Source organism: Aphelocoma coerulescens, chromosome 3 (genome assembly GCF_041296385.1).
Source record: "Aphelocoma coerulescens isolate FSJ_1873_10779 chromosome 3, UR_Acoe_1.0, whole genome shotgun sequence".
Taxonomy (NCBI): domain Eukaryota; kingdom Metazoa; phylum Chordata; class Aves; order Passeriformes; family Corvidae; genus Aphelocoma; species Aphelocoma coerulescens.
The window spans coordinates 124,393,482-124,419,396 of record NC_091016.1 but is presented as its reverse complement, the minus strand read 5'-3'; the positions used below and the strand labels follow the sequence as shown (position 1 = coordinate 124,419,396).

At 56.3% G+C, this 25,915-nt stretch overlaps 1 protein-coding gene across 1 annotated transcript in view; it reads right to left on the bottom strand.

Moving 5' to 3' along the window:
- Window positions 1-700: 700 nt before the first annotated feature.
- NCOA1 (nuclear receptor coactivator 1) overlaps window positions 701-25,915 on the bottom strand; it is a 159,986-nt gene continuing 134,771 nt past the window's right edge. Inside the window, exons 18-22 of the mRNA XM_069011878.1 lie at window positions 16,544-16,928; window positions 15,207-15,381; window positions 12,433-12,613; window positions 10,653-10,742; window positions 701-1,113 (exon numbers count right to left, since the gene is read on the bottom strand). Of these exons, the coding sequence (XP_068867979.1) occupies window positions 925-1,113; window positions 10,653-10,742; window positions 12,433-12,613; window positions 15,207-15,381; window positions 16,544-16,928 (1,020 nt within the window). The 3' untranslated portion in view covers window positions 701-924. The remainder of the gene's footprint in view (window positions 1,114-10,652; window positions 10,743-12,432; window positions 12,614-15,206; window positions 15,382-16,543; window positions 16,929-25,915) is intronic.

Below are 25,915 nucleotides of genomic sequence, written 5' to 3'. Positions count from 1 at the left end.
GGGAAAAGGGGGGAAAAAGGAGGGGAAAAAAAGAGAGTAAAGGGGGGAAAAAAGGACCAAAAAGGACAAAAAAGGAGGAAAATGGGGGAAAAGGAGGAAAAAGGGATGGAAAAAGGAGGAAAAAGGGGGGAAAGGGAGGAAAAAGGGGAGAAAGGGGGGAAAAAGGAGAATAAAGTGGGGAAAAGAGGAGGAAAGATGGGGAAAAAGGAGGAAAAAGGGATGGAAGAAGGGGGAAAAAAGGGGGGGAAAAGGAGGGAAAAAAAGAGAGTAAAGGGGGGAAAAAAGGAGGAAAGATGGGGGAAAAAGGAGGAAAAAGGGATGGAAAAAGGGGGGAAAACGGGGGGAAAAAGGAGGAAAAAGGGATAAAAAAAGGAGGAAAAAGGGAGAAAAAAGGGGGGGAAAAGGAGGGAAAAAAAGAGAATAAAGGGGGAAAAAAAGGACCAAAAAGGACAAAAAAGGAGGAAAACGGGGGAGGAAAAAAACCCAGAGAAAAAAAAAAAAAAAAAACCGGGCAGGAAAGAGGCAAAAAAGGCCCCGATCCCAACCCAACCCTTGGCACAAACCCCATCCCCCACCCCACCCCTCCCCCAAATCCCCCACCCCCCCCAAAAAAATCCCCCCCAATCCCCGAATCCCCCCCGATTCCTTCTCGCTCCGAACATTCCGGCGGCAACGGGGGGGAGGGGCGGGCGGCGGGGGGGGGAGGGGCTCGATATCAAAAATCCCACAAAAATAGATCCTATATAATAATTTTCTCTCTTTTTTTGTGTTTTGTTTTTTTTTCGTGTCCATCTTCCCGAGCGTTTTTTGTTTTTTGTTTTTTTGTTTTTTGCCGCCGTCGTCGTCGTCGTCGCGGTCGAGGGGGTGGGGGGGGTCGGTGTCGTCGGATTTTTTTTTGCGGATTTTTGGGGGAATTCCCGAGTTTCATTCCGTCAGCAGCTGCTGCAGGAGGCTCTTCCCTTGAGCCGGCGGCGCCGGAGGAGGCGGAGCGGAGTTTTTGGGATTCCCCAAAGGCGGCGGCGGCGGCGGCGGAGGCGGCGGCGCGTTGAGGTAGGGATCTCCCACCAAATTCACCGTACACTGCACGTCGGCGAACACCTGCACCTGCTGCACCTGCCGGGGAGGGAGCGGGAAAGGAAAAGGGGGAGGGGGGGAAAAAAAAAAAAACGAGGGGAAAAACGAGAGAAAAGGACCAAAAAAAAAATAAAAAAAAAGAGAGAGAGAGAGAGAGAGAGAAAAAAAAAGAAAAAGCGGGATTTAGCGGATCCGGGGAAGGGGCGGAAGCGGGAGCTGGGAACTACGTGAAGTGGGAAACTCACTAGAGAACTTCCTCTAGTCTGGAGCCACCCCAGAGAAGAACTCTTCGGTCTTCGCGTCCTACAAAAAGAAAAGCGCTGCAGCTCAGTCGGCTCCGGCGGCGCTGATCCGGGGAGAGAAAAAAAACCCCCGAAAATTCGGGAGAACGGCGGCAAAAAAAAAAAACAACCAAAAAAAAACGGCTCCGGAATGGAGCTGGGGTGGGGTTTGGGGGAGGAGGGGGAGGGGGAGGTGGTGGAGGAGCAGGGGGGTGGTGGGGAGGTGGCGGTGCCGTGGTGGAGCTCCGTGGAAGGCGGGCGAGCGCTGGCGGAGGAGGCGGCGGAGGGAGCGGCGTGGTGGGGGGGGAGGGGGGGGAGGGTGGGAGGTGGTGGTGGGTTCAACCTGAGGGTGGCACCCAGTGGGTGGCGTCGATGGTGGTGGGTTCAACCTGAGGGTGGCACCCAGTGGGTGGCATCGATGGTGGTGGGTTGAACCTGAGGGTGGCACCCAAGGGGTGGCATCGATGGTGGTGGGTTCAACCTGAGGGTGGCACCCAGTGCTGGTGGGACCGTGGTGGGTTCAACCTAAGGGTGTCACCCAACGGGTGTCACCAACGCTGGTGGGATCATGGTGGAATCAACCTGAGGGTGTCACCCAGTGCTGGTGGGACCGTGGTGGCTTCAGCCTAAGGGTGTCACCCAGTGGGTGGCATCAATGGTGGTGGGGTTGTGGTGGGTTCAACCTGAGGGTGGCACCCAGTGGGTGGCATCGATGGTGGTGGGTTCAACCTGAGGGTGGCACCCAGTGGGTGGCATCGATGGTGGTGGGTTCAACCTGAGGGTGGCACCCAAGGGGTGTCATCGACGGTGGTGGGTTCAACCTGAGGGTGGCACCCAGTGGGTGTCATCGATGCTGGTGGGTTCAACCTGAGGGTGGCACCCAGTGGGTGGCATCGATGGTGGTGGGACTGTGGTGACTTCGACCTAAGGGTGTCACCCCATGGGTGTCATCAACGCTGGTGGGACCATGGTGACTTCAACCTAAGGGTGTCACCCAGTGGGTGTCACCCAACACCACTGGGACCGTGGTGACTTTTAACCTAAGGGTGTCACCCAACGCTGGTGGGATCATGGTGGCTTCAACCTAAGGGCGTCACCCAGTGCTGGTGGGACCGTGGTGGCTTCAGCCTAAGGGTGTCACCCAGTGGGTGTCATCAATGGTGGTGGGGTTGTGGTGGGTTCAACCTGAGGGTGGCACCCAATGTTGGTGGGATCATGGTGGCTTCAACCTAAGGGTGTCACTCAACACTGGTGAGACCATGGTGGTTTCAACCCCAACGATGTCACCCAATGGGTGTCACCAACGCTGGTGGGACCATGGTGGAATCAACCCTGAGGGTGTCACCCAACACCGGTGGGACTGTGGTGGCTTCAAGCCAAGGGTGGCACCCAGTGCTGGAAGGACGATGGTGGCTTCAACCTAAGGGTGTCACCCAACGGGTGTCACCAACGCTGGTGGGACCGTGGTGACTTTTAACCTAAGGGCATCACCCAGTGCTGGTGGGACCGTGGTGGCTTCAACCTAAGGGTGGCACCCAGTGGGTGTCATCAATGGTGGTGGGGATGTGGTGGGTTCAACCTGAGGGTGGCACCCAATGGGTGTCATCGATGGTGGTGGGTTCAACCTGAGGGTGGCACCCAGTGCTGGAAGGACGATGGTGGCGTCAACCTAAGGGTGTCACCTGATGGGTGTCACCAATGCTGGTGGGACCATGGTGGAATCAACCTGAGGGTGGCACCCAGTGCTGGTGGGACCATGGTGGGTTCAACCTGAGGGTGGCACCCAGTGGGTGGCATCGATGGTGGTGGGTTCAACCTGAGGGTGGCACCCAATGGGTGTCATCGATGCTGGTGGGGTTGTGGTGGGTTCAACCTGAGGGTGGCACCCAGTGGGTGTCATCAATGGTGGTGGGATCAACCTGAGGGTGTCACCCAGTGCTGGAAGGACGATGGTGGCTTCAACCTAAGGGTGTCACCCGATGGGTGTCACCAACGCTGGTGGGACCATGGTGGAATCAACCTGAGGGTGTCATCGATGCTGGTGGGATCATGGTGACTTCAACCTAAGGGTGTCACCCAGTGCTGGTGGGACCGTGGTGGCTTCAGCCTAAGGGTGGCACCCAAGGGGTGTCATCAATGGTGGTGGGTTCAACCTGAGGGTGGCACCCAAGGGGTGTCATCGATGGTGGTGGGTTCAACCTGAGGGTGGCACCCAGTGGGTGGCATCGATGGTGGTGGGACTGTGGTGACTTCGACCTAAGGGTGTCACCCAATGGGTGTCACCAATGCTGGTGGGACCATGGTGACTTCAACCTAAGGGTGTCACCCAGTGGGTGTCACCCAACACCACTGGGACCGTGGTGACTTTTAACCTAAGGGTGTCACCCAACACCAGTGGGACCATGGTGGTTTCAACCCCAAGGGCGTCATTCAAGGGGTGTCACTCAACACCGGTGGGATCATGGTGGCTTCAACCTAAGGGCGTCACCCAACGCTGGTGGGACCGTGGTGGGTTCAACCTGAGGGTGGCACCTAATGGGTGTCATCGATGGTGGTGGGTTCAACCTGAGGGTGGCACCCAGTGCTGGAAGGACAATGGTGGCTTCAACCTAAGGGTGTCACCCAACGGGTGTCACCCAACGCTGGTGGGATCATGGTGGCTTCAACCTAAGGGTGTCACCCAGTGCTGGTGGGACCGTGGTGGCTTCAGCCTAAGGGTGGCACCCAATGGGTGTCATCAATGGTGGTGGGGTTGTGGTGGGTTCAACCTGAGGGTGGCACCCAAGGGGTGTCATCGATGGTGGTGGGTTCAACCTGAGGGTGGCACCCAGTGGGTGACATCGATGGTGGTGGGTTCAACCTGAGGGTGGCACCCAGTGCTGGAAGGACGATGGTGGCTTCAACCTAAGTGTGTCACCCAACGGGTGTCACCAACGCTGGTGGGACCATGGTGGAATCAACCTAAGGGTGTCATCGATGCTGGTGGGATCATGGTGGCTTCAACCTAAGGGTGTCACCCAATGGGTGTCACCCAACGCTGGTGGGACCGTGGTGGCTTCAACCTAAGTGTGTCACCCAGTGCTGGTGGGGTTGTGGTGGGTTCAACCTGAGGGTGGCACCCAGTGGGTGTCATCGATGGTGTTTGGGTTGTGGTGGCTTCAACCTAAGGGTGTCACCCAACGCTGGTGGGATGAAGGTGGCATCAAGCCAAGGGTGTCACCGAAGGGTGTCACCCAACACTGGTGGGAGTGGGGTGGCTTCAACCTAAAGGTGTCACCCAACACCGGTGGGATCATGGTGGTTTCAACCCCAACGATGTCACCCGATGGGTGTCACCAACGCTGGTGGGACCATGGTGGAATCAACCTAAGGATGTCACCCAACATGGGTGGGATCATGGTGGCGGCAACCTACGGGTGTCACCCAACGGGGGTCACCCAGTGCTGGTGGGACCATCGTGACTTTTAACCTAAGGGTGGCACCCAAGGGGTGTCATCGATGGTGGTGGGGTTGTGGTGGGTTCAACCTGAGGGTGGCACCTAGTGGGTGGCATCGATGGTGGTGGAATCATGGTGGCTTCAGCCTAAGGGTGTCACCCAACACTGGTGAGACCATGGTGGTTTCAACCCCAACGATGTCACCCAATGGGTGTCACCAACGCTGGTGGGACCATGGTGGAATCAACCTAAGGGTGTCACCCAACACCGGTGGGGCTGTGGTGGCTTCAAGCCAAGGGTGTCACCCATTGCTGGAAGGACGATGGTGGCTTCAACCTAAGGGTGTCACCCAAGGGGTGTCACCAACGCTGGTGGGACCGTGGTGACTTTTAACCTAAGGGTGTCACCCAGTGCTGGTGGGACCGTGGTGGCTTCAGCCTAAGGGTGGCACCCAGTGGGTGGCATCAGTGGTGGTGGGTTCAACCTGAGGGTGGCACCCAGTGGGTGGCATCGATGGTGGTGGGTTCAACCTGAGGGTGTCACCTCATGGGTGTCATCGATGGTGCCGTGTGGGATCATGGTGACTTTAACCCCAAGGGTGTCACCCAGTGGGTGTCATCAATGGTGGTGGGGTTGTGGTGGGTTCAACCTGAGGGTGGCACCCAATGTTGGTGGGATCATGGTGGCTTCAACCTAAGGGTGTCACCCAACACTGGTGAGACCATGGTGGTTTCAACCCCAACGATGTCACCCAATGGGTGTCACCAACGCTGGTGGGACCGTGGTGGAATCAACCCTGAGGGTGTCACCCAACACCGGTGGGACTGTGGTGGCTTCAAGCCAAGGGTGTCACCCAGTGCTGGAAGGACGATGGTGGCTTCAACCTAAGGGTGTCACCCAACGGGTGTCACCAACGCTGGTGGGACCGTGGTGACTTTTAACCTAAGGGTGTCACCCAACGCTGGTGGGATCATGGTGGCTTCAACCTAAGGGTGTCACCCAGTGGGTGTCACCCAACACCGGTGGGACCATGGTGGTTTCAACCCCAAGGGCGTCATTCAAGGGGTGTCACTCAACACCGGTGGGATCACGGTGACTTCAACCTAAGGGTGTCACCCAGTGCTGGTGGGACCATGGTGGCTTCAACCTGAGGGTGGCACCCAGTGGGTGTCATCGATGGTGGTGGGATCATGGTGGCTTCATCCTAAGGGTGTCACCCAACACCGGTGGGATCCTGGTGACTTCAACCTAAGGGTGTCACCCAATGGGTGTCACCCAACGCCGGTGGGACCGTGGTGACTTTTAACCTAAGGGTGTCACCCAACGCTGGTGGGATCATGGTGGCTTCAACCTGAGGGTGTCACCCAGTGCTGGTGGGACCGTGGTGGCTTCAGCCTAAGGGCGGCACCCAAGGGTTGTCATCAATGGTGGTGGGGTTGTGGTGGGTTCAACCTGAGGGTGGCACCCAGTGGGTGTCATCAATGGTGGTGGGTTCAACCTGAGGGTGGCACCCAGTGGGTGTCATCAATGGTGGTGGGATCATGGTGACTTTAACCCCAAGGGTGTCACCCAATGCTGGTGGGACTGTGGTGACTTCGACGTAAGGGTGTCACCCAGTGGGTGTCTTCAATGGTGGTGGGACTGTGGTGGCATCAAACCAACAGTGTCACCCTAGGGGTGTCACCCAATGCTGGTGGGATCAAGGTGGCATCAAGCCAAGGGTGTCACCCAAGGGGAGTCACCCAACACCTGTGGGACTGTGGTGGCTTCAAGCCAAGGGTGTCACCCAGTGCTGGAAGGACCATGGGGGCTTCAGCCTAAGGGTGTCACCCAGTGGGTGTCACCAATGCTGGTGGGATCATGGTGGCTTCAACCTAAGCGTGTCACCCAACGCTGGTGGGACCATGGTGGAATCAAGCCAAGGGTGTCACCCAATGGGTGTCAACAACGCTGGTGGGATCATAGTGGCTTCAACCCCAAGGGTGTCACCCAATGCTGGTGGGACTGTGGTGACTTCGACCTAAGGGTGTCACCCAATGGGTGCCTTCAATGGTGGTGGGACTGTGGTGGCATCAAACCAACAGTGTCACCCAAGGGGTGTCACCAATGCTGGTGGGACCACGGTGACTTCAACCTAAGGGTGTCATCGATGCTGGTGGGATCCTGGTGGCATCAAGCCAAGGGTGTCACCCAAGGGGAGTCACCCAACGCTGGTGGGACCGTGGTGGTTTCAACCCCAAAGGTGTCACCCGATGGGTGTCACCAACGCTGGTGGGACCATGGTGGAATCAACCTAAGGGTGTCACCAAATGCTGGTGGGATCCTGGTGGCTTCAACCCCAAGGGTGTCACCCAACACTGGTGGGGCCATGGTGGTTTCAACCTAAGGGTGTCACCCAGTGGGTGTCACCAGTGCTGCTGGGACTGTGGTGACTTCAACCTAAGGGTGGGACCGTGGTGGCATCAACCTAAGGGTGTCACCCAGTGCTGGTGGGACCGTGGTGGCATCAAGCCCAAGGATGTGACCCAGTGGGTGTCACCCAATGCTGGTGGGACCGTGGTGGCTTCAACCCCAAAGGTGTCACCCAATGGGTGTCACCCAGTGCTGGTGGGACCATGGTGGCTTCAACCTAAGGGTGTCACCAAATGCTGGTGGGATCATGGTGGCTTCACCCCCAAGGGTGCCACCCAGTGCTGGCGAGATCAAGGTGACATCAAGCCAAGGGTGTCACCCAATGGATGTCACCCAACGCCCGTGTGACTGTGGTGGCTTCAACCTAAGGGTGTCACCCAAGGGGTGTCACCAATGCTGGTGGGACCATGGTGGCTTTAACCCCAACAGGTGTCACCCAACGCTGGTGGGATCATGGCGGAATCAACCCAAGGGTGTCACCCAGTGGGTGTCACCCAACACTGGTGGGACTGTGGTGGCTTCAACCCTGAGGGTGTCACCCAACGCGGGAAGGACGATGGTGGCTTCAACCCAAGGGTGTCACCCAATGGGTATCACCCAGTGCTGGTGGGATCATGGTGGCTCCAACCTCAGGGTGTCATCAACGCTGTGGGATCACGGTGGCATCAAGCCAAGAGGTGTCACCCAAGGGGAGTCACCCAACACCGGTGGGACCGTGGTGGCATCAAGCCAACAGTGTCACCCAGTGGGTGTCACCCCACGCTGGTAGGATCATGGTGGCTTCAACCTAAGCGTGTCACCCAATGGGTGGCACCCAACATCGGTGGGACCGTGGTGGTTTCAAACCCCAAAAGGTGTCACCCAACGCTGGTGGGACCATGGTGGCTTCATCCCGAAGAGGCGTCACCCAATGGGTGTCACCCAACACCAACAGGACCGTGGTGATTTCAACCCAATGGGTGTCACCCAGTGCTGGTGGGACCATGGTGGCTTCAGCAGTGAGTGTCACCCAACGCTGGTGGGGCCGTGGTGGCCTCAACCCCCAGAGGTGTCACCCAATGGGTGTCACCCAACACTGGTGGGATCCTGGTGGCTTCCACCCCCACAGGTGTCACCCAATGGGTGTCACCCAACACCGGTGGCACCGTGATGGCTTCAACCCGATGGGTGTCACCCAGCATTGATGGCTCCAACCCCAAGGGGCGTCACCCACTGGGTGTCACCCAACGCTGGTGGGACCATGGTGGCTCCAACCCCAAGGGGCGTCACCCAATGGGTGTCACTCAACGCTGGTGGGACCATGGTGCTTCAACCCAAGAGGTGTCACCCGATGGGTGTCACCCAACACCGGTGTGACCATGGTGGCTTCAACCCCAAGGGGTGTCACCCAATGGGTGTCACCCAACACCAGTGGGACCATGGTGGCGGTCATCCCCCAACGCTGCTGGGACCGTGGTGGCTTCCACACCAATGGTTGGTTGTCACCCAACGCTGGTGGCTCCAGCACCCAAGGGGTGTCACCCAATGGGTGTCACCCAACACCTGTGGGACCTTGGTGGCTTCAACCCCAAAGGGTGTCACCCAATGGGTGTCACCCAACCCAGGTGGGATCCTGGTGGCTTCAACCCCAAGGCTTGGTCATCACCCAACACCGGTGGCACCGTGATGGCTTCAACCCAGTGGGTGTCACCCAGCATTGGTGGCTCCAACCCCAAGGGGTGTCACCCAATGGGTGTCACTCAACGCTGGTGGGACCATGGTGGCTTCACACCCAAGAGGTGTCACCCAATGGGTGTCACCCAACGCTGGTGGCACCATGGTAGCTTAACCCCAAGGCTTGGCTGTCACCCAACGCCAACGTGACCATGGTGGCTTCAACCCCCTTGAGTGTCACCCAACACTGGTGGGGCCCTGGTGGCTTCACACCCAATGGGTGTCACCCAACGCTGGTGACACCATGGTGACTTCAACCCTAAGAGGTGTCACCCAATGGGTGTCACCCAACACTGGTGGCACCATGGTGGCTTCACACCCAATAGGTTTCACCCAACGCTGGTGACACCATGGTGGCTTCAACCCTAAGAGGTGTCGCCCAATGGGTGTCACCCAACGCTGGTGGCACCATGGTGGCTTCACACCCAAGCGGTGTCACCCAATGGGTGTCACCCAATGCTGGTGGCACCATGGTGGCTTCAGACCCAAGAGGTGTCACCCAACGCTGGTGGCACCATGGTGGCTTCAACCCTAAGAGGTGTCACCCAATGCTGGTGGCACCATGGTGGCTTCACACCCAAGAGGTGTCACCCAATGGGTGTCACCCAACGCTGGTGGGACCCTGGTGACTTCAACCTAATCGTGTCACCCAATGGGTGTCACCCAACGCTGGTGGCACCATGGTGACTTCACACCCAAGAGGTGTCACCCAATGGGTGTCACCCAGCGCTGGTGACACCATGGTGGCTTCACACCCAAGAGGTGTCACCCAACGCTGGTGGGACCATGGTGGCTTCAACCCTAAGAGGTGTCACGCAATGGGTGTCTCCCAATGCTGGTGGCACCATGGTGGCTTCACACCCAAGAGGTGTCACCCAATGGGTGTCACCCAATGCTGGTGGCACCATGGTGACTTCAACCCTAAGAGGTGTCACCCAATGGGTGTCACCCAACGCTGGTGGGACCCTGGTGGCTTCACATCCAAGAAGTGTCACCCAACACTGGTGGCACCATGGTGGCTTCAACCCTAAGAGTTGTCACCCAATGGGTGTCTCCCAATGCTGGTGGCACCATGGTGGCTTCACACCCAAGAGGTGTCACCCAATGGGTGTCACCCAATGCTGGTGGGACCCTGGTGACTTCACATCCAATGGGTGTCACCCAATGCTGGTGACACCATGGTGGCTTCAACCCTAAGAATTGTCACCCAATGGGTGTCACCCAACGCTGGTGCCACCATGGTGACTTCACACCCAGTGGGTGTTACCCAATGCTGGTGGCACCATGGTGGCTTCAACCCTAAGAGGTGTCACCCAATGGGTGTCACCCCACGCTGGTGGGACCCTGCTTGCTCCAACCCCAATGGGTGTCACCCAACGCTGGTGACACCCTGGTTGCTCCAACCCCAACAGGTTTCACCCAACGCTGGTGACACCATGGTGGCTTCAACCCTAAGAGCTGTCACCCAATGGGTGTCACCCCACGCTGGTGACACCGTGGTTGCTCCAAGCCAACCCTGACCTTCTGGATGAAGCCATCGCTGCTCCCGGCACGGAACGGGCTGAGCTTTGGATCCCTTCCAACCCAACCAACCCAACCCAACCCAACCCAACCCAACCCAACCCAAGCCGGCCTTCCATGACCTCCGGGCCAATCCAGCCGAGAAGATCCGCGGTTTTTTTGGGACCATCCCAACCTCTGGAGCTCCCCAGATGTTTGAGGAGCAGCTACTGACCTGGGCCCCGTCCGCCTCGGCCTTCAGGAGCTCGCTGGAGCCCAGCTGGTTGCAGTAGAGCCCTGGCGGTCGCAGCGCCGCGTCCGGGACCTGCCGGGAGCAACGGCCGCGCTCAGCCGCCGTTCCGGCACCTTGGAAAGGCGCCCGGAGCCCTCCGGAGCTGAGTTTGGGGGGATTTGGGGAGGAGAGATCCCCGTGGATCAGCGGGTGGGGGATCCCGGTGGGTGTTTGGGATCAGCTCTGCCATTTTCCCCCACGTGCTTCGCGCTCGTTCCCATCCTATATCCAGCCGTTCCCGATCCCATTCTCGATCCCATTCTTGATCCCGTTCCTGACCCCATTCCCTACTCCCAGATCCCCAGGCATCCATGGCCTCATTCCCAATCCCATTCCTGCTCCCATTCCCAATCCCATTCCTGATCCCATTCCCAATCCCATGCTCGATCCCATTCTCGATCCCATTCCTGATCCCATTCCCTATTCCCGGCTCCCCAGGCATCCATGGCTCCATTCCCGATCCCATTCCTGATCCCATTTCCTATTCCCAGCTCCCAGGGATCCACAGCCCCATTCCCAATCCCATTCTCGATCCCATTCCCAATCCCATTCCTGATCCCATTCCCTATTCCCAGCTCCCTAGGAATCCATGGCCTTATTCCCAATCCCATTCCCGATCCCATTCCTGATCCCATTCCCTATTCCTGGCTCCCCAGGCATCCATGGCCTCATTCCCAATCCCATTCCTGATCCCATTCCCTATTTCCAGCTCCCAGGCATCCACAGCCCCATTCCCAATCCCATTCCTGATCCCATTCCCTATTCCCATCTCCCAGGAATCCACAGCCCTATTCCTGATCCCATTCCTGATCCCATTCCCCATTCCCACCTCCCCACGAATCCACAGCCCCATTTCCGATCCCATTCCCAATCCCATTCCTGATCCCATTCCCTATTCCCAGCTCCCAGGAATCCATGGCTCCACTTCCGATCCCATTCCTGATCCCATTCCCTATTCCCAGCTCCCAGGGATCCACACCCCATTCCTGATCCCATTCCCAGGAATCCACGGCTCCATTGCCGATCCCATTCCCAATCCCATTCCCGATCCCATTCCTGATCCCATTCCCAATCCCATTCCCTATTCCCAGCTCCCAGGCATCCACGGCCCCATTCCCAATCCCATTCCCCATTCCCACCCCCCCAGGCATCCACGGCCCCATTCCCAATCCCATTCCTGATCCCATTCCTCATTCCCACCCCCCCAGGGATCCACAGCCCCATTCCCAATCCCATTCCCAATCCCATTCCCCATTCCCACCTCCCCACTTCTCCACAGCCCCATTTCCGATCCCATTCCCAATCCCATTCCTGATCCCATTCCCAATCCCATTCCCTATTCCCAGCTCCCAGGCATCCACGGCCCCATTCCCGATCCCATTCCCCATTCCCACCCCCTCAGGGATCCACGGCTCCATTCCCGATCCCATTCCCGATCCCATTCCCAATCCCATTCCTGATCCCATTCCCAATCCCATTCCCCATTCCCAGCTCCCCAGGGATCCACAGCCCCATTCCCAATCCCATTCCCGATCCCATTCCCCATTCCCACCTCCCCACTTCTCCACAGCCCCATCCCAAACCCTGGAACCTCTCGGCCTCTCCCTTTCCCCCCTCCCCACCCCCAACTCCAACTCTTCCACCCCATTCCCGACGCCGCCGTGCCCCGATCCCTCGGCATCTGCGGCCGTTCCGGCGGCGGCGGCGCCGGGCCGGGACTGACCTGCTCCGAGCACATGGAATTCATGCCGGACATCATGGAATTCATGGCCATGGTCCCGCCCATGGGGTTGATGCTCTGCACGCCGGAGCCGCCGCCGGCCATGGACACGGTGATGCTCATGTTGTTGTACATTCCCTGCGGAGCCGGCGCCGCCGGAGCCGCTCCCGCCTGGCTGAACACGCTGGAAAACGGGGAACGGCCTCAGCCGGGATGTCGGGAGTGGCTGAGGGGGGAGGGGGAGGGGGTCACACAATTCCCGAGTGCCAAACGGTGCCGTGGCGAGGAGGTGGAATTCCAGCACCTTCCGATCCTGGCATCATCCATGATGATCCCAGGGGTGCTCCAGCCTTTCCTTGGACACTCCCAGGGATCCGGGGATTCTCTGGGAATTCCAGCGCAGCCGGGAATCCCTTCCTGAGATCCCAGCCCGAGCTCCCCTTTCCCAGGGAAATCCCTCCATTCCCGCCTCTCCCAGCCTGGCATTGGATCCAGCCCCACCCCGACTCCTCTCTGAGGAATTTTGGGAATAAGGGGGCCTTCCCTGGGAATCTCGGCACTCCAGGAAGGGTCTCCCTTCCCTTTTCCTCCCTTTTATATCCCCCAAATCCCATAAAAACCCCTCGGGACGGATTCTGAGTGTCCTGGATCCCAGAATTCCACACTGGTTTGGGTGGGATCCACGGAGCTTCAATCCCATCCCATTCCAATCCCCCGATGATCCCAGGCTGCTCCAGCCTTTCCTTGGATGCTCCCAGGGATTCCCTGGGAATTCCAGCGCAGCCGGGAATCCCTTCCCAAGATCCCAGCCCGAGCTCCCCTTTCCCAGGGAAATCCCTCCATTCCCGCCTCTCCCAGCCTGGCATTGGATCCAGCCCCATCCCGACTCCTCTGCGGGAAGGAATTCCGGCCTCCAGGCCCTTCCCTGGCAATCTCGGCACTCCAGGAAGGGTCTCCCTTCCCTTTCCCATCCCCGACTCCCAGAAAAACCCCTGGGCATGGATTCGCAGCCTCCTGGATCCCAGAATCCCGGGATGCTTTGCCTGGGATCCACGCAGCTTCAATCCCATCCCATTCCCAGCCCGGCCCCTCCCCCGCTGATCCCAGGCTGCTCCAGCCTTTCCTTGGGCACTGCCAGGGATCCGGGCATTCCCTGGGAATTCTTTCCTCATTTCCATCCCTGCTGCTCCTTCCACTCCCAATCCCGGCTGTTCCCATTCCTGCTCCAGGTTTCCCATGGGATGGAACCGTCCCAGCTCCAGGAGCACCAACTCCATCCCACCCATCCATGGGATCAGGCATTCCCGATCCCATTCCTGATCCCATTCCTGATCCCATTCCCTATTCCCACTCCCCAGGGATCCACGGCCCCATTCCTGATCCCATTCCCGATCCCATTCCCCATTCCCACTCCCCAGGGATCCACGGCCCCATTCCCGATTCCGTGCTGTTCCACCCAAGCCACCAAAGGAGGAATTCCCAGCCAATCCTTTGGGATTTTTCCCTAATCCCAGAATCCCAAAGCTCAACCTTCACTCCTGGAAGGAATCCGGGCACTTTTCCCATTTCCTCCCAGAAATCATCGGTGGGAACATCCCAGAAAAGCCACGTGGTGACCTCGGAATTCCAGGCTTGCCTCTAATTATCCCACATTCCCTAATTAAACCTGAAGATCTCCAGCTCTTCCTCATCCTTCATCCGAAGCCTTTGGAATTCCGCCGATGCCGGAGCCGAGGCCGGGATCCCGCCCCGAGCTCCCCTTTCCCGGTTTTCCCGAATCCCTCCCCAGCTCTCCTGGAGCCCCTCTGGGCACTGCGACATTCCCGCCGTTTCCCACGGCCGGAATTCCATCCGTGCCGGGTTTGTGCCTCTCCACCTCCCTGTTTTCCTTGGATATCCCGGATTTCTCCCTGCTGTTCCCACTGTCTGGCTGCTCCATCAATCCCTGCGCCAATTCCTTAACCCTTCCCCCTCTGGAATTGTCTCCACGTGTCGAAATTCCCGGTCCTGTGCCGCCATTCCCGGTGCTCTGGGAGCTCTCGTTTCTCCCAAATCCGTGTGGAGACCTTGGGAATTCCGCCCTTCCTCCCTGCTGAGGACATCCCTGGGTTCCTTATCCCGGGATATCTCCTGATCCCTGTGGATCCCAAGCCTGGGTCAGGGATCCAGCCCGGCCTCGGACACTGGATCTGGGGATTCTCTGGGAATTCCAGCGCAGCCGGGAATCCCTTCCCAAGATCCCAGCCCGAGCTCCCCTTTCCCAGGGAAATCCCTCCATTCCCGCCTCTCCCAGCCTGGCATTGGATCCAGCCCCATCCCGACTCCTCTGCGGGAAGGAATTCCGGCCTCCAGGCCCTTCCCTGGCAATCTCGGCACTCCAGGAAGGGTCTCCCTTCCCTTTCCCATCCCCGACTCCCAGAAAAACCCCTGGGCATGGATTCGCAGCCTCCTGGATCCCAGAATCCCGGGATGCTTTGCCTGGGATCCACGCAGCTTCAATCCCATCCCATTCCCAGCCCGGCACCTCCCCCGCTGATCCCAGGCTGCTCCAGCCTTTCCTTGGGCACTCCCAGGGATCCGGGCATTCCCTGGGAATTCCAGCCCAGCCGGGAATTCCTTCCCAAGATCCCAGCCCGAGCTCCCCTTTCCCACTGGGAAGCTGCCTCCCCATTCCTGATCCCGTTCCCCACTCCCAGCTCCCCGAGGATCCAGGGGCGGGAGGCGATTCCGAAGGGTGCGGCCGATCCCGACGGCGATTCCCGGGGCCGATTCCGTACCCGTTATTCCCCATGGCTCCCTGCTGCCAGGATTTCATCTCCGGGGATTGGTATCCCGGTGCCGGCGGCGCTGGAGGCAGCATCGGGCTCGGAGCCGGCGGCAGCTGCGGGGACATCAGGGGGCTGCTGGGGCTGAGCGCCGGAGCGAAGGCGGGATCGCTCTGCTGCGCCATTCCTGGGAAAAATCCATGGAATTACAGCCGGCCGCCTTCCCCCGGGCCAGCCCGAATTCCCGGTTTTTATCCCCCCCCCAAGCGATCCAGGAATTTCAGCCGGGGCTTTGGAGCTTTTGGGTTGGGTGGGAAGGAGCTTCAAGCTCATCCCGGTCCAATCCCGACACTTCCTCCATCCCAGGCTGCTCCAAACTTTCCATGGATGCTCCCAGGGATCCGGGCATTCCCTGGGAATTCCAGCCCAGCCGGGAATTCCTTCCCAAGATCCCACCCCGAGCTCCCCTTTCCCACTGGGAAGCCATTCCCTGCCTCCTGCCCCTCCAGCCCAAATCCCAAATCCCAGCTCTCCTGGAGCCCCTTCAGCCTCGGGAAGCGGCTCCGAGGATTCCCGGGATCCTTGAATCCCTCGGAGCTGCATCCCACGGGATTTGTGTGCTGGGAACCCCAGCCTGGAGCCATCCCAGCAGCTCCATGGAATCCCAGAATCCCGGAATGCTTTGAGTGGGATCCACGCAGCTTCAATCCCATCCCATTCCAAGGCCGGCACCTCCCCCAATGATCCCAGGTGGATCCAGCCTTTCCTTGGGCATTGCCAGGGATCCGGGCATTCCCTGGGAATTCCAGCCCAGCCGGGAATCCCTTCCCAAGATCCCAGCCCGAGCTCCCCTTTCCCAGGGAAATCCCTCCATTCCCGCCTCTCCCAGCCTGGCATTGGATCCAGCCCCATCCCGACTCCTCTGCGGGAAGGAATTCCGGCCTCCAGGCCCTTCCCTGGCAATCTCGGCACTCCAGGAAGGGTCTCCCTTCCCTTTCCCATCCCCGACTCCCAGAAAAACCCCTGGGCATGGATTCGCAGCCTCCTGGATCCCAGAATCCCGGGATGCTTTGCCTGGGATCCACGCAGCTTCAATCCCATCCCATTCCCAGCGCCGGCACCTCCCCCGATGATCCCAGGCTGCTCCAGCCTTTCCTTGGACACTCCCAGGGATTCCCTGGGAATTCCAGCCCAGCCATGAATCCCTTCCCAACATCCCACCCCAAGCTCCTCTTCCATCCCACCATTCCCACTTTTCCCCATCCCTCACCACCCTTCCCTTCCCGCTCCCAATCCTCGGGAATTTCCCTCCCCAACCCCATCCCACCTCCCAGCAGCTCTCCCCGTACCCGATCCCGAATACTGGAAGATGTTCTGCTGCATCTGCGCGTTGATCCCGGCTGCGAACTGCGCTCCCATCATCCCGCGATTCCCGAGGGATCCGCGGTTGCCCAGCGCCGCCTCGGCCGCGGCGAAAGGGCCGCCGGAGCCAGCGGAATTCCCGCCGTTCGTACCGTAACCAGGGGGATACGGGAATTGCTGGCCGGGGCCTTGGGGCAAGCGAGGGGCGGCTCCGAGGGGCACCGGGAGCGCGGCTCCGGAGGGAGGGAGGTTATTCCCGAAATTCTGCTGGCGCATGAGGAGGGCGCGCTGCTGCATCAGCTGCCGCTGCCGGTGCTGCTGGCTGTAGAGCTCCCGCTGCCGCTGCGCCAACATCTGCGCGTTCAGGGGCGGCTGCCGGCGCCCAGAATTCCCGGATTATCCCGGGGATCCTTCCCGAGGAAACCCCCTTCCCATCCCCCACCCCACCCGCCTGGGATTGGGGGGGGAGGAGCGGGTGGGAATTTGGGAATTTGGGTGTTCGGGGTTCCCGAGGGGAGCTGTGGGGGGGACGATCCCGAGCTCAGGATGCCGGAATTCAGCTCCTCCCGCGCCAAAATTTTGGGGATAAAATGCCAGCCCAGGGGGTTTCCCACTTTTTTTTCCCACGGGATCCCTTGGTGCCCTCCCCGGGATGATCCCAAATCCCCGAATTCCACTCCTCCTGCTCCAAAATGTTGGGAACAAAATCCCATCCCAGGAGTTTTTCCAGCTCTGTTCTCTGTGGGAACCCCTCATTCCCTCCCTGGGATGATCCCAAGCTCAAATTCCTGGAATTCCGCTCCTCCCGCTCCAAAATTTCGGGAACAAAATCCCATCCCAGGGGTTTTTCAAGCTCTGTTCTCCATGGGATCCCCGTTCTGTCCTTTGGACGATCCTGAGCTCAAAATCCCGGAATTCCGCTCTTTCTTGGAATAAAATCCCATCCCAGGAGTTTTTCCAGCTCTGTTCTCTGTGGGAACCCCCTTGGGACAATCCCAAGCTCCAAATCCCGGAATTCCACTCTTTCTTGGAATAAAATCCCATCCCAGGAGTTTTTCCACCCTTTTTCTCCATGGAATCCCCTCGTTCCCTCCCTGGGACGATCCCGAGCTCAAAATCCCGGAATTCCGCCCTTTCTTGGAAAAAAATCCCATCCCAGGAGTTTTTCCAGCTCTCTCCTCCATGGGATCCCCCCGTTCCCTCCCCGGGATGATCCCAAATTCCCGGAATTCCGCTCCTCCAGCTCCAAAATGTTGGGAATAAAATCCCATCCCAGGAGTTTTTCCAGCTCTGTTCTCTGTGGGAACCCCCTTGGGACAATCCCAAGGTCAAAATCCCGGAATTCCGCTCTTTCTTGGAATAAAACCCCATCCCAGGAGTTTTTCCAGCTCTCTCCTCCATGGGATCCCCCTGTTCTGTCCCTGGGATGATCCCAAATCCCGGAATTCAGCTCCTCCTGCTCCAAAATTTCGGGAATAAAATCCCATCCCAGGAGTTTTCCCACTTTTTTTCCCCATTGGGTCCCTTGGTGCCCTCCCTGGGATAATCCCGAGCTCAAATTCCCGGAATTCAGCTCCTCCTACTCCAAAATATTGGGAACAAAATCCCATCCCAGAAGTTTTTCCAGCTCTGTTCTCCATGGGATCCCCCAGTTCTGTCCTTTGGACGATCCTGAGCTCAAAATCCCGGAATTCCGCTCTTTCTTGGAATAAAATCCCATCCCAGGGGTTTTTCCAGCTCTCTCCTCCATGGGATCCCCCTGTTCCCTCCCCGGGTTGATCCCAAATCCCGGAATTCCGCTCCTCCAGTTCCAAAATTTTGGGAATAAAATCCCATCCCAGGAGTTTTTCCAGCTCTGTTCTCTGTGGGAACCCCCTTGGGACAATCCCAAGCTCAAAATCCCGGAATTCCACTCTTTCTTGGAATAAAATCCCACCCCAGGAGTTTTTCCAGCTCTCTCCTCCATGGGATCCCCTCATCCTCTCACTGGGATGATCCCAAATCCCAGAATTCCACTCCTTCTGCTCCAAAATGTTGGGAACAAAATCCCATCCCAGGAGTTTTTCCAGCTCTGTTCTCTGTGGGATCCCCTCATTCCCTCCCTGGGATGATCCCAAGGTCAAAATCCCGGAATTCCGCTCTTTCTTGGAATAAAATCCCATCCCAGGAGTTTTTCCAGCTCTCTCCTCCATGGGATCCCCCCGTTCCCTCCATGGGATGATCCCAAATCCCGGAATTCCGCTCTTCCAGGTCCAAAATTTCGGGAATAAAATCCCATCCCAGGAGTTTTTCCAGCTCTGTTCTCTGTGGGAACCCCCTTGGGACAATCCCAAGCTCAAAATCCCAGAATTCCGCTCTTTCTTGGAATAAAATCCCATCCCAGGGGTTTTCCCACCCTTTTTCTCCATGGAATCCCCTCGTCCTATCCCCGGGATGATGCTGAGCTCAGGATCCCGGAATTCTGCTCCTCCTGCTCCAAAATGCTGGGAATAAAATCCCATCCCAGGAGTTTTCCACCCTTTTTCTCCATGGAATCCCCTCGTTCCCTCCCTGGGATGATCCCGAGCTCAAAATCCCGGAATTCAGCTCCTCCTGCTCGGAAATTTCGGGAATAAAATCCCATCCCAGGAGTTTTTCCAGCTCTCTCCTCCATGGGATCCCCCTGTTCCCTCCCTGGGATGATCCCAAATTCCTGGAATTCAACTCCTTCTGCTCCAAAACATTGGAATAAAATCCCATCCCAGGAGTTTTCCAGCTCTGTTCTCCACGGGATCCCCTCATTCCCTCCCCGGGATGATCCCAAATCCCGGAATTCAGCTCCTCCTGCTCCAAGATATTGGGAATAAAATCCCATCCCAGGAGTTTTTCCAGCTCTGTTCTCTCTGGGAACCACCTTGGGACAATCCCAAGCTCCAAATCCCGGAATTCCGCTCTTTCTTGGAATAAAATCCCATCCCAGGAGTTTTTCCAGCTCTCTCCTCCATGGGATCCCCCTGTTCTGTCCCTGGGATGATCTCAAATCCTGGAATTCCGCTCCTCCTGCCCAAAATGTTGGGAATAAAATCCCATCCCAGGAGTTTTTCCACATCTTTTTTCCTGTTCCCTTTCCAGGATAATCCCGAGCTCAAAATCCCAGAATTCCCCTCGTTCTTGGAATAAAATCCCATCCCATGGAATTTTCCACATTTTTTTCCCACGGGATCCCCTCGTCCCCTCCCCAGGGCGATCCCAAATCCCGGAATTCCGCTCCTCCTGCTCCAAAATGTTGGAATAAAATCCCATCCCAGGAGTTTTTCCAGCTCTGTTCTCTGTGGGAACCCCCTTGGGACAATCCCAAGCTCCAAATCCCGGAATTCCGCTCTTTCTTGGAATAAAATCCCACCCCAGGGGTTTTCCCACCCTTTTTCTCCATGGAATCAACTCGTCCTATCCCCGGGATGATCCCGAGCTCAAAATCCCGGAATTCAGCTCCTCCTGCTCGGAAATTTCGGGAATAAAATCCCATCCCAGGAGTTTTTCCAGCTCTCTCCTCCATGGGATCCCCCTGTTCCCTCCCAGGGATGATCCCAAATCCCGGAATTCAGCTCCTCCTGCTCCAAAATTTCGGGAATAAAATCCCATCCCAGGAGTTTTCCCACCCTTTTTCTCCATGGAATCCCCTCGTCCTATCCCCGGGATGATCCTGAGCTCAAATTCCTGGAATTCTGCTCCTCCTGCTCAGAAATTTTGGGCACAAAATCCCATTCCAGGAGTTTTTCCACACCTTTTCCTGTCCCATTTCCAGGATGATCCCAAGCTCAAAATCCCAGAATTCCCCTCGTTCTTGGAATAAAATCCCATCCCATGGAATTTTCCACATTTTTTTCCCACGGGATCCCCTCGTCCCCTCCCCAGGGCGATCGCAAATCCTGGAATTCCGCTCCTCCTGCTCGAAAATGTTGGGAATAAAATCCCATCCCAGGAGTTTTTCCAGCTCTGTTCTCTGTGGGAACCCCTCATTCCCTCCCTGGGATGATCCCAAGCTCAAATTCCCGGAATTCCGCTCCTCCCGCTCCAAAATTTCGGGAACAAAATCCCATCCCAGGGGTTTTTCCAGCTCTGTTCTCCATGGGATCCCCCAGTTCTGTCCTTATACGATCCCGAGCTCAAAATCCCGGAATTCCGCTCTTTCTTGGAATAAAATCCCATCCCAGGAGTTTTTCCAGCTCTCTCCTCCATGGAATCCTCTCATTCCCTCCCCGGGACGATCCCAAGCTCAAATTCCCAGATTTCCGCTCCTCCTGCTCGAAAATTTCGGGAATAAAATCCCATCCCAGGAGTTTTTCCACATCTTTTTTCCTGTTCCCTTTCCAGGATAATCCCGAGCTCAGGATCCCGGAATTTCGCTCGTTCTTGGAATAAAATCCCATCCCATGGAATTTCCCACTTTTTTTCCCCACGGGATCCCCTCGTCCCCTCCCCAGGATGATCCCAAATCCCGGAATTCAGCTCCTCCTGCTCGGAAATTTTGGGAATAAAATCCCATCCCAGGAGTTTTTCCAGCTCGGTTCTCTGTGGGATGCCCCTGTTCCCTCCCTGGGACGATCCCGAGCTCAAAATCCCGGAATTCCGCTCTTTCTTGGAATAAAATCCCATCCCAGGAGTTTTTCCAGCTCTGTTTCTCTGGGAACCCCCTTGGGACAATCCCAAGCTCCAAATCCCGGAATTCCGCTCTTTCTTGGAATAAAATCCCATCCCAGGGGTTTTCCAACCCTTTTTCTCCATGGAATCCCCTCGTCCTATCCCCGGGATGATCCCGAGCTCAAAATCCCGGAATTCAGTTCCTCCTGCTCGGAAATTTCGGGAATAAAATCCCATCCCAGGAGTTTTTCCAGCTCTGTTCTCTGTGGGATCCCCCAGTTCTGTCCCTGGGATGATCCCAAATCCCGGAATTCCGCTCCTCCTGCTCCAAAATGTTGGGAATAAAATCCCATCCCAGGAGTTTTTCCAGCTCTCTCCTCCATGGGATCCCCTCGTCCTCTCCCCGGGATGATCCCAAGCGCAGAATCCCGGAATTCTGCTCCTCCTGCTCCAGGAATCCCATTCCAAAACTTTCTCCATCTCTCTCCTCCATGGGATCCCCGTTCCCTCCCTGGGATGATCCCAAATCCCGGAATTCCGCTCCTCCTGCTCCAAAATGTTGGGAACAAAATCCCATCCCAGGAGTTTTTCCAGCTCTGTTCTCTCTGGGAACCCCCTTGGGACAATCCCAAGCTCCAAATCCCGGAATTCCGCTCTTTCTTGGAATAAAATCCCACCCCAGGGGTTTTCCCACCCTTTTTCTCCATGGAATCCCCTCGTCCTATCCCCGGGATGATCCCGAGCTCAAAATCCCGGAATTCCGCTCCTCCTGCTCCAAAATGTTGGGAATAAAATCCCATCCCAGGAGTTTTCCCAGTTTTTTTTCCTGTCCTCTTTCCAGGATGATCCCGAGCTCAAAATCCCAGAATTCCGCTCCTCCTGCTCGGAAATTTTGGGAATAAAATCCCATCCGAGGAGTTTTTCCAGCTCTCTCCTCCATGGGATCCCCTCATCCTCTCACCGGGATGATCCCAAATCCCAGAATTCCGCTCTATCTTGGAATAAAATCCCACCCCAGGGGTTTTCCCACCCTTTTTCTCCATGGAATCCCCTCGTCCTATCCCCGGGATGATCCCGAGCTCAAAATCCCGGAATTCAGCTCCTCCTGCTCCAGGAATCCCATTCCAAAACTTTCTCCAGCTCTCTCCTCCATGGGATCCCCGTTCCCTTCCTGGGATGATCCCAAATCCCGGAATTCCGCTCCTCCTGCTCCAAAATGTTGGGAATAAAATCCCATCCCAGGAGTTTTTCCACATCTTTTTTCCTGTTTCCTTTCCAGGATGATCCCAAGCTCAAAATCCTGGAATTCTGCTCCTCCTGCTCCAAAATGTTGGGAACAAAATCCCATCCCAGGAGTTTTTCCAGCTCTCTCCTCCATGGGATCCCCTCATCTCCTCCCTGGGATGATCCCAAATCCCGGAATTCCGCTCCTCCTGCTCCAAAATGTTGGGAATAAAATCCCATCCCAGGAGTTTTTCCAGCTCTGTTTTCTGTGGGATCCCCCTGTTCCCTCCCTGGGACGATCCCGAGCTCAAAATCCCGGAATTCCGCTCTTTCTTGGAATAAAATCCCATCCCAGGAGTTTTTCCAGCTCTCTCCTCCATGGGATCCCCTCATCCTCTCACTGGGATGATCCCAAATCCCGGAATTCAGCTCCTCTTGCTCCAAAATATTGGGAATAAAATCCCATCCCAGGAGTTTTTCCACATCTTTTTTCCTGTTCCCTTTCCAGGATAATCCTGAGCTCAAAATCCCAGAATTCCCCTCGTTCTTGGAATAAAATCCCATCCCATGGAATTTCCCACATTTTTTTCCCACGAGATCCCCTCGTCCCCTCCCCAGGGCGATCGCAAATCCCGGAATTCCGCTCCTCCTGCTCCAAAATTTTGGGAATAAAATCCCATCCCAGGAGTTTTTCCAGCTCTGTTCTCTCTGGGAACCCCCTTGGGACAATCCCAAGCTCCAAATCCCGGAATTCCACTCTTTCTTGGAATAAAATCCCATCCCAGGGGTTTTCCAACCCTTTTTCTCCATGGAATCCCCTCGTCCTATCCCCGGGATGATCCCGAGCTCAAAATCCCGGAATTCCGCTCCTCCCGCTCCAAAATGTTGGGAACAAAATCCCATCCCAGGAGTTTTTCCAGCTCTCTCCTCCATGGGATCCCCCTGTTCTGTCCCTGGGATGATCCCAAATCCCGGAATTCAGCTCCTCCTACTCCAAAATATTGGGAACAAAATCCCATCCCAGGAGTTTTTCCAGCTCTGTTCTCCATGAGATCCCCCAGTTCTGTCCTTTGGACGATCCTGAGCTCAAAATCCTGGAATTCCGCTCTTTCTTGGAATAAAATCCCATCCCAGGAGTTTTTCCAGCTCTCTCCTCCATGGGATCCCCTCGTCCTCTCCCCGGGATGTTCCCAAGCGCAGAATCCCGGAATTCAGCTCCTCCTGCTCCAGGAATCCCATTCCAAAACTTTCTCCAGCTCTCTCCGCCATGGGATCCCCGTTCCCTCCCTGGGATGATCCCAAATTCCCGGAATTCCGCTCCTCCTGCTCCAAAATGTTGGGAATAAAATCCCATCCCAGGAGTTTTTCCACATCTTTTTTCCTGTTCCCTTTCCAGGATAATCCCGAGCTCAAAATCCCAGAATTCCCCTCATTCTTGGAATAAAATCCCATCCCATGGAATTTTCCACATTTTTTCCCACGGGATCCCCCTGTTCCCTCCCCGGGATGATCCCAAATCCCGGAATTCCGCTCCTCCTGCCCAAAATGTTGGGAATAAAATCCATTCCCAGGAGTTTTTCCAGCTCTGTTCTCTGTGGGAACCCCCTTGGGACAATCCCAAGCTCAAAATCCCGGAATTCCGCTCTTTCTTGGAATAAAATCCCATCCCAGGGGTTTTCCCACCCTTTTTCTCCATGGAATCCCCTCGTCCTATCCCCGGGATGATCCCAAGCTCAAATTCCTGGAATTCAGCTCCTCCCGCTCCAAAATTTGGGAATAAAATCCCATCCCAGGAGTTTTTCCAGCTCTCTCCTCCATGGGATCCCCCTGTTCCCTCCCTGGGATGATCCCAAATCCCGGAATTCTGCTCCTCCTGCTCCAAAATGTTGGGAACAAAATCCCATCCCAGGAGTTTTTCCACATCTTTTTTCCTGTTCCCTTTCCAGGATAATCCCGAGCTCAAAATCCCAGAATTCCCCTCATTCTTGGAATAAAATCCCATCCCATGGAATTTTCCACATTTTTTCCCACGGGATCCCCCTGTTCCCTCCCCGGGATGATCCCAAATCCCGGAATTCCAGTCCTCCTGCTCCAAAATGTTGGGAACAAAATTCCATCCCAGGAGTTTTTCCAGCTCTGTTCTTTGTGGGATGCCCCTGTTCCCTCCCTGGGACAATCCCAAGCTCAAAATCCCGGAATTCCGCTCTTTCTTGGAATAAAATCCCATCCCAGGGGTTTTCCCACCCTTTTTCTCCATGGAATCCCCTCGTCTCCCTCCCTGGGATGATCCCAAATCCCGGAATTCAGCTCCTCCTGTTCCAAAATGTTGGGAATAAAATCCCATCCCAGGAGTTTTTCCAGCTCTGTTCTCCATGGGATCCCCCTGTTCCCTCCCTGGGACGATCCCGAGCTCAAAATCCCGGAATTCCGCTCTTTCTTGGAATAAAATCCCATCCCAGGAGTTTTCCCATCCTTTTTCTCCATGGAATCCCCTCGTTCCCTCCCCAGGACAATCCCAGGGTCAAAATCCCGGAATTCCGCTCTTTCTTGGAATAAAATCCCATCCCAGGGGTTTTTCCAGCTCTCTCCTCCATGGGATCCCCTTTCCCTCCCTCGGATGATCCCAAATCCCAGAATTCAGCTCCTCCTGCTCCAAAATGTTGGGGACAAAATCCCATCCCAGGAGTTTTTCCACTTTTTTTTTCCTGTCCTCTTTCCAGGATAATCCCAAGCTCAAAATCCTGGAATTCCGCTCGTTCTTGGAATAAAATCCCATCCCATGGAATTTTCCACATTTTTTTCCCATGGGATCCCCCTGTTCCCTCCCCAGGGCGATCGCAAATCCCGGAATTCCGCTCCTCCTGCTCCAAAATTTTGGGAATAAAATCCCATCCCAGGAGTTTTTCCAGCTCTCTCCTCTGTGGGATCCCCCTGTTCCCTCCCAAGATGATCCCAAATCCCGGAATTCCACTCCTCCTGCTCCAAAATTTGGGAATAAAATCCCATCCCAGGAGTTTTTCCACTTCTTTTTTCCTGTTCCCTTTCCAGGATGATCCTGAGCTCAAAATCCCGGAATCCCGCTCTTTCTTGGAATAAAATCCCACCCCAGGGGTTTTCCCATCCTTTTTCTCCATGGAATCCCCTCGTCCTATCCCTGGGATGATCCCGAGCTCAAATTCCTGGAATTCAGCTCCTCCTGCTCCAAAATGTTGGGAAAAGCCCCGAAAAGGCCGAGGCCTCTCCAAGACGTGGAATAAAATCCCCAGAATTCCTTTGGAATTCCCAATTCTCCTCATTCCCAGCAGAAAATTCATCCCCCCCTTTTTTTTTTCAGAGCCAGGGATGAACTTGTGGAGCCGGGAATTTTCTGGGATGCTGGAGAAAATTCCTGAAATTCTGGGATTGGAAGGATTTCTAATTCCTGAAGATTCTTCCCAAATCAATCCCTGAACATTCCCATCCAAAAGGAGCTGGGAATTTGTGGGATGGTGGAGAAAATTCCCTAAATTCTGCTG